The following is an 8,710-nucleotide window of genomic DNA, read 5'->3' as shown; positions in this document are numbered from 1 at the left end:
TCCTAATCAGACCCCGTCTATCCAGATAATTATATATACCATCTCTAAGAATACTTTCCATTAATTTACCCACCACTGACGTCAAACTGACAGGCCAATAATTGCTAGGTTTACTCTTAGAATCCTTTTTAAACAATGGAACCACATGAGCAATACGCCAATCCTCCGGCACCATCCCTGTTTCTAATGGCATTTGAAATATTTCTGTCAGAGCCTCTGCTATTTCTACACTAACTTCCCACAGGGTCCTAAAGAATATCCTGTCAGGACCCAGAGATTTATCCACTTTCATATTCCTTAAAAGCGCCAGTACTTTCTCCTCTTTAATCGTCATATTTTCCATAACTTCCCTACTTGTTTCCCTTACCTTACACAATTCAATATCCTTCTCCTTAGTGAATACCAAAGAAAAGAAATTGTTCAAAATCTCCCCCATCTCTTTTGGCTCCACACATAGCTGTCCACTCTGATTCTCTAAGGGACCAATTTTATTCCCCACTATCCTTTTAGTGAGATACTTTTTAGGTAGATAGGTTAATTGAGTAGGTGAGTGATAGGATCTGGAGGGAGTTGATTGGAATGTGAATGTGGAGAGAATAAGCTGAAAATGAAGTAGAATGAGTGGTAATAAGCCAGTATGGATTTAGTGGGGTGGAAGGTGAAAGGCCTGTTTGCATGCCACATGATGGATTTAATACAACACTGGAACTTCCGCAGGAAGAGAATTTCATCATAACTCTGTTCTTCAGCAGACAGATGTGACCATAAAATAAATACCCTTAAGCACGTGTTGGAGCATCCTTTATTTATACATTTTATTTGCTTTAAACCTCAAAAACCATCAATAACATTTTCCAGCAGCACAAACCCAGAAATGCTATTTCATTGGTAGTTACACTGGCTTTCTTTTTCAAGAGCCATGTGCATCAATAATACATTTTCTCCACCACAAAATTAAATCTCAAAACATTATTTTGTACACATTGAACATAGTTTGTCTTAACATAAAATAGTAAAAGATTGGCCAAAGATTCAATCTGCCCAGTTCCAATAAAGTAAAATCTGACAAAAACAAAAGGAAATCTGATATCCAAAGGTGGTGCAAAAGGGTAAAAAAGTATGAGAATTCAACATAAATTAAGCATAAGACTTAGTTAACAGTGTCTTTGTCTTTTGAAAACAACTTGCTTCCACCTCGGCTCTTGTGGATGCAACAATGGATTGAAGTTGCATTGCCCACAGTTTGACTTGGCATCAGTTTTAAAAATAGAATAACTAATTCTACTGAACAGAATACATATAGTACTTTCCATTGAACTAGTTCAGTCACAAACTAAACTGAACTTCATTAGACAGCAATCATTTTTAGTATAAGTAATTTGTTCTCAATACACTAACACAATTCCACCAGAGCTATTATGAACCAGCTTCCTTTACAAGGCACACTATGAGCTATGGAATAAATTTCTATTCTTTGAAGCAAAAGATACAAGAACCAATTCCCAGACCAGAACTTGCACAGACATACAAATCCTAAACACAAACACTACTGTACTTGGACATAGAGAAACTTGAAGGCCTTCCTACTAAGTCCCAGAAAGGTATTTACAAGTATGTTCTTCCGATTCATACTTAATAGCTCATGAGTTCTACTGCAGATCTCCTCAACCAAACCAACTCCATGCTAAACTACCAAAGTTTAAAACAACTTATGAGTTGGTTACTGCAATGCTTCTATTTCTGTTCTCATTTAATTAAAAAGCAAAGAGTGTGGAATTGAATACAGTATTCCAGGTAAGAACTCAGCCAGAAATAATTAGTTCTTCTTCTTGTTGATGAAAACTTTGATTGCACCAGTGAAATCCGCAGATAAGAGTACTTCAGTTATGTCTGCTTTTAATGCACCTAAATGAAAGCAAAATTGGAGAGATTTCACAATAGTTAGCATAAGCATGTCTCTGCAGGGAATAATACCTGTACCATCGTTTTGATCACTGCAGAAGTTCAAAATGCTCTTCAAAAATACATGCAACTTTCTTCCTTGTTTGTCATTTTAGTGGGGTACATCTAACCCACAGGCCATCTCCAGCCCCCACCAAAGTGTGCTCCAGCTCTCCTTAGTGAGTGATGAGCCAGCTTCACTCCCAGTTCTCCCTACTATAGCACCCTGGTACCTGAAACGTGCTCATATTTGATACGGTTCTGTGAAGTTTAGGATGTTATTGCTCTCAAGCTCTTTTGACAACTGGGTTGCCATAACCCTAGTTGAAAATGTTAAGAATTATCATCTGTAAATGCCCCTACTATTTATAAATTAAAAACTAAATGTCTTACCTAAAGCAATTTAGTCCATTTGTCTTACAACTCCCACAGATGTGCATAACTGCATTAAGCTAAGCTATGTATCCTAATAGCTTGAATGTCACCTGTTAGTTTCTTACCCCTCCACCACTAAACTATTGTTTCTCAAGATATCAAACCTTGATGACTGCTTTGTTAACTGTAGCTTATTTTGATCTTTCCCATCACCCCCACTCCAGCTGCTCAAACATGTTGTGACTTTAAACTCATGTTCTCCTTTTCTGATCCTCTATTTGAAACCTTCTAGTCAGGATTGAGGCCTTGCCCGCACTTCCAGAACAACTCCTCTCAACATCATCACTAAGTAACTAAGAGAGGCAATTTATCTCTCCTTTGTAGCATTTGATGCTTTGATCATAGCATCCTTCTCTGAAGTTTTCCCTGTTTTCTACTCTTGCCAAATATTTCTAATGGGTTCTCTTCCTGAATCTGCAAATTGGTGTCGCCTCTTCCAAGACTACTCTCATTTAGTAACATGATCTCTTGATAACATTCCAGATAAAAATCTATTTTAACATGGGCTTTGACATTATGTCTCTCCAAGCCTCTAAACAGTACACTGTATACATGCAGCACTGCATGATTGGTGACTTTCCCCAACTAAACAGAGACCAAAGGAAAAGACAAAACTCTGTTGTTTAGTTACTGAGATACAATGTAGAATAGGCCTCTGGCCCTTCGAGCCACACCTTCCAACAGCCCCGATTTCATCCCAGCCCAATCACAAGACAATTTACAATGACCAGTCAACCTACTAACCAGCAAGTCTTTGGACTGTGTTTCATCAGCACCAATTACAACCCTATACTATCCCATATTGGAAACTAGACGTTTAGCATTCAAAGTCAGAACTGAGCTTCAAACCACACATCAACGCTATTAGCAAAAATGCACATTTATACTCCCACAATACTGCTCATCTCTGGGCCTGTCTTGGGTCTTTTGCTCATTACACATGCACATATACATCCTACCCCCACTATCAACAATTACACTCGTGGCTGGTCTTCATTCTCTCTGTTAACTCGAGAAAAGTGTAGCTCGGGTAGTTGGTGGTTGGGTTGAGGTGTTCTCCGATCTTCGCAATACATTTGCATATTTTTCATTACCATATGAGGAGACACCTCCAGTGGTCCAGAAGTGAAGAGTGCACTGATGAGGTCTCATCGTATGATGACAAAATATTTGCAAATGGATTGTCAAGATCAGGGAACAACTCAACCCAACCAATTTGAAGTTTGCTGCCCATCTTTTTGATCAGAGTCCCATTCAATCATAACCCTGTATTAAGGATGAAGTTGCATCTTAACTGGAGGGGAACCAATACTCTGGCCAGGAGATTCACTCAGAAGGGTTTAAGCTAATTTGACAGCGGATGGGAACCAGAGCACCGGGCCAGAAAGTGCAGGGATTGAGTTGAAGGAAGAAGACATGACCAATAAGAACAGGTAGCAGCTAATAGACACAATAAGTCAGACAGGGTGAAGTATGCATATTTTAATGCTAGGCATATTATAGGTAAAGGTGATGAACCCAGATGATGGATCAGTACATGGAACTAAGATGTTATGGCCATAACAAGACAGAGATACAGAGACAGGAATGGATGCTTAATGTTCCAGGGTTTCAATGTATTAGAAAAGAGAGAAAAGGAGGTAAGGTAGGTTTTGAAATCCAAGATGATATCACAACTGCACTCAGAGGGGACATAATGGGAGGCTCATCCGCTGAGTCTGTATGGGTAGAACTCGGGAATAAGAAAGGTGAAATCACTATTGGGATAATACCACAAAGCCTCCAAAAGCCACTAGAAATGGCGGAGCAAACGATGAGCCAAATGGCCTAATTCTGCTCCTATATCTTATAGACATACCCTGAGAAACAGACTCAGGCAGACTAGGGAAAGATGTAAAAATAGGGTTGTTCTACTGGGTGACATCCATACTACAGACTGAGACCTTCCTAGTGCAAAGAGGTTTAGACAAGGCAGAATTTGTTAGGTGCATCCAAGAGGATTTCTTAAATCACTATGTAGATGATCCAACAAGGAGGGCAGACTGGATCTAGTTTTTGGAAAATAAGCCTGGCTAAGTGACTGACCTTTTCAGGGATAGAATAGTTAAGGAACACTGATCACAGCTTCCTGAAGTTTTAAGATAGCTATGGATAAAGATAAGTTTGGACATCGAGGTAGAGTATTAAATTGGAGCATGATAAATTACAAGGGTATTAGGCAAGGACAATGTAGAGTTAATTGGAAATAGCTGTTTAGCTATTTCTGGGTGGAGGAGGTTTATATCCATTTACATACAGAGATGAGATTGCTGGCATCTGGACAAGGTCACTCATGCAGACAATTAAGATACAGGGGTCCATGACGAATTGGCTGTTTGGTTTCAGAATTGGTTTGCCCATTTGGGGATGGGGGGGAAGAGGGTAGTAATGGATGGCACTATTCTGGCTGAAGGTCTGTGACTGAGATGTATAGGAAAATGACTGGATGAAAATGAACTACGTTTGCAGATGATACAAAGATTTGTGATGTTGTGGATAGCAAATAGAACCGCTAAATTAAACAGCAGGATACAGATCAGTTTTAGATATGGGCAGAGAAATGGCAGATGGAGTTTAACCCAGCTAAATGTGAAGTGTTGCACTTTAGGAGATCAAATGTAAAGTACAAATGTAAATGTAAAATGTATTAATGGCAAGACCCTTAACAATGTTGACATGCAGAGAGATTTTGGGGTCCAAGTCCTAGACCACACAGACTGACAGGATGTTACGGCAGCTATGACATTTTTATTAATTGAGGAACTGACTTCAAGAATTGGGAAATTATGATGCAGCTTTATAAAACTCTAGTTAGGCTGCATCTGGAGTACTGTGTTCACTTCTGGTTGCTCCATTATAGGAAGGATGTGCAGGTTTTGAAGAAGGTACAGAGGAGTTTTACCAGAGTGCTGCCTGGATTACACAGCATTTGCTCTAAGGAGAGAATCAATAAACTCTTGAGCCGCAGAGGTTGAGGGGATATCAGACACATTTTATTACATTATAAGAAGCATAAACAAGAAAAGTGATCATCTTTTTCCTAGGGTTGAAATATCAAAGCTAGAGATTATGCATTTAAGAGAGGGCCAAGTTCAAAGGTGATGTGTGAGGCTTTTTTTTTAAAAAATTGAGTGGTGGGTGCCAGGGTTGGTGGGGGAAGCAAACATGAAAGGAGCAATCAAGATGCTCTTAGATAGGCACATGAATGTGATGGAAATGGAAGCATGGGTTGGCCATTTGATAATAATTTTAGTAGTTTGACAGAACACTGTCTGCCAAAGACCTGTTCCTTTGCTATACTGTTCTATGTGTTTGCTAGTTAAGCTAAGTCTTCACGTTGATAATCCTTCCATTGTCTCATTCTTTTGCCCCTATTTCCTTTACCCATAGAACTCTCTCAAATAACTGCACTCTTCTAATTTTGAGCTCTTGAGCACACCTGAAATTTATCATTCCAGCATGACTTTAATTAAACTCTTACCCAAAACATACTCAACCTCTCCTCAACTTTTCCTTGTTGAAACCGTCTCTTACTATACATTGGTCAAATGTTCTTATTTGATTTGATGCCAATACCTTGCAGCTTTATCTGCATGAAAAGCACTATATAAAATGTGGTCAAATGTGTTCTCAATGTTGACTTCTTCGATGCTGCTGCTAAGTCTGTGAAGAAGACTAGCCTCTAGAAATTAGACCCAAGGGATAACAATCTAAACGGCCGAGTAAATTGACCATTGAAGCCACCCACAGACATTCCAAGCACATTTACAATGTGACATTCATGCTAAATGCCCACAAATTAGTGAACAAGAGTGCAACAAAAGAACACTATGTTTATTAGCCAAAGCAATTTCTAGTACATAGCACAACAAATAGATAACTTACCAGAAGGTATGTTATCTGTATTAATACCCAAGGCATCACTCTCTGCTTTCTCTGCCTGAGGAACATCAGACAGCATCAAACTTGGATTTGGTGCAAAGATTGCTGAAGTCACAACTGCATTATGGGCTAAAAAAAAAAGAGAAACAATTAACTACACAACGAAGACTAATTTTGCATATGTATAATCAAAATATAGATTTGTCATGGTGTCATCATTCAAATGCTGTCTTTTGGACCACAACCTTAATTCAGTGGGGAGGTTACAGTTTTTCAAGCATATTTTGAGAGCATCCCAGTCCTTTCCTCTGTCCACTTGGTAATCTCTTTCTATGAGAGCTCAGAATAAAATTCTGGATTTGGAAGTCAAGTATTACGCAGACGAGTGACACAGCTTGTCCAGCAGAGTCAAATAAGACAAACAGGGCCTCAATATTAGGAATATGGCCTGGGAGAGGTCAGACATTAGCTTGCTTATCCAGGAATTGGAATTGGTTCATTATTGTCACAGGTACTGAGATACAGTGAAAAACCTGTCTTGTATACTGTTCATACTGATCAAAATATTACAACAGTGCATTGAGGTAGTACAAATACATCACAGGAAACAGTGCAGTGCAAGTAAATAAAATTCATGGTAATAACAATGTATTGTGAGGTTGAGTATATTACGGTACTAGGGAGCCATTTAAAAGTCTTACAACAGTGGAGAAGAAGCTGTCCTTGAGCCTCATGGCATGTACTTTCAGGTGTTTTACTTTCTGCCAATGGAAAGGGGAGAAGAAAGAATGACCAGCGTGGACAGAGTCCATGGAAGGGTGGTAGGTTTTCATGATGTGTTGTTCTGTATCCATAACTCTCTGCAGTTTCATGTGGTCACAGAACCAGCTGTGATGCATCTAGATAGGATGCTTGACTTGTCATTGTTGACTCTTACCAAAAGTTGATAAGGGTTAACAGGAACAAGCAAAATTTTTTTAACCTCCTGAGGAAGTAGAGATGCTGGTGAGCATTCTTACTCATGACATCTATGTGGTCGGACCAGGACAGGCTATTGGTGATGTTCAATCCTAGGAACTTGAAGCTCTCAACCTCAGCACAATTGATGTGGAGAGGAGCAAGTTCCCTGCTCCCTTTCCTGAAGTTATGTTTTGTTTTACTGACAGTGAGGGGAATATTGTTGTCATGACACTATGATACTAGTCTCTCAACTCCTTCTTGTACTCTAATTCAAGGGTATTTGATATATGGCCCACTTCAGTGGTATTACCTGCACATGGGTAGATGGATTGAAAGCAGAATCTGGGCACACAGTCGTGTGCATGAGTAGTACTGTAGAGGGCTGAGGACTCATCTCTTGTGGAGCACTGGTGTTGAGAATAATTGTGGCGAGGGTGTTGCCTATCCTTGCTGACTGCAGTCTATTGTGGAGCACCAGTGTTGAGAATAATCATGGTGAGGGTGTTGTTGCCTATCCTTGCTGATTGCATACTATTGGTCAGGAAGTGAAGGATCCAGTTGGAGAGGGTGGGGTTAAGTCCTAGGTTTCAGAGTTTGATTACAAGTTTTCTTGGAACTGCACTCAGTGGTCACTTTATTAGATACATCTGCTCATTGATGCAAGTATGCAATCAGCCAGTCATGTGGCTGCAACTCAGCATAAAAGCACGCAGTCAAATTGTTCAGTTGTTCAAACTAAACATCAGAATGGGGAAGAAATGTGATCTAAGTGACTGTGGAATGATTGTTCATGCCAGGCAGGGTGGTTTGATTACATCAAAAACTAATCTCCTGGGATTTTCATGCACAACAGTCTCTAGAGTTTACAGAGAATGATGCAAAAATTCTGGGCATAAACGCCTTGTTGGTAAGACAGGTCAGAGGAGAAAGGTTCAATCTGACAGGAAGGCAACAGAAACTCAAATAACCATGTGTTACTACAGTGCTGCGCAGAAGAGCATCACTCAATTCACAACATGTTGAACCTTGAAGTGGAAGGGTTACAGCAGCAGAAGACCACAAACATACACTTAGCCACTTTGTTAGCTGCGGAGGTACTGAATAAAGTAGCCACTAAGAGTATAGTATTGAAGGAGAGCCTGTAGTCAATAATAGTCTAAAACAGCTGTCCTTACTGTCCAGATGCTCAAGACACAAGTGTAAGGTCAAGGAAATGGTGTCCGCCATGGACCCGTTTCAGCCGTAGATGAATTGCGGTGAGCTGACATTATCTGGGAGGTTGGATTTAACAAATGCCATAAGTAGCCTCTTGAAGCACTTCGTTATGGTGGATGTCTGCTACTGGGCAGTACTTATTAAGACATATTACCTTATTTTTCTTTGGTACTGGTATAATATGGTCTTCATAAAGCAGTTGGGAATCTCAGGCTGAAGCAGGACGAGGTTAAAAATG

The 8,710-nt window shown here is 39.8% G+C and overlaps 1 protein-coding gene across 2 annotated transcripts in view; it reads right to left on the bottom strand.

Annotated features, from left to right (window-relative positions):
- Window positions 1-785: 785 nt before the first annotated feature.
- wdr44 (WD repeat domain 44) overlaps window positions 786-8,710 on the bottom strand; it is an 85,848-nt gene continuing 77,923 nt past the window's right edge. For both annotated transcript variants that reach the window (XM_073058645.1, XM_073058644.1), the window contains exons 19-20: window positions 6,301-6,426; window positions 786-1,905 (exon numbers count right to left, since the gene is read on the bottom strand). In XM_073058645.1, coding sequence (XP_072914746.1) covers window positions 1,817-1,905; window positions 6,301-6,426 — 215 coding nt within the window. In that variant the 3' untranslated portion in view covers window positions 786-1,816. The remainder of the gene's footprint in view (window positions 1,906-6,300; window positions 6,427-8,710) is intronic.

This window comes from Hemitrygon akajei, chromosome 10 (assembly GCF_048418815.1).
Source record: "Hemitrygon akajei chromosome 10, sHemAka1.3, whole genome shotgun sequence".
Lineage (NCBI taxonomy): Eukaryota > Metazoa > Chordata > Chondrichthyes > Myliobatiformes > Dasyatidae > Hemitrygon > Hemitrygon akajei.
Note: the sequence above shows the minus strand (reverse complement) of the source record. Positions and strands in the feature narration are given on the sequence as shown.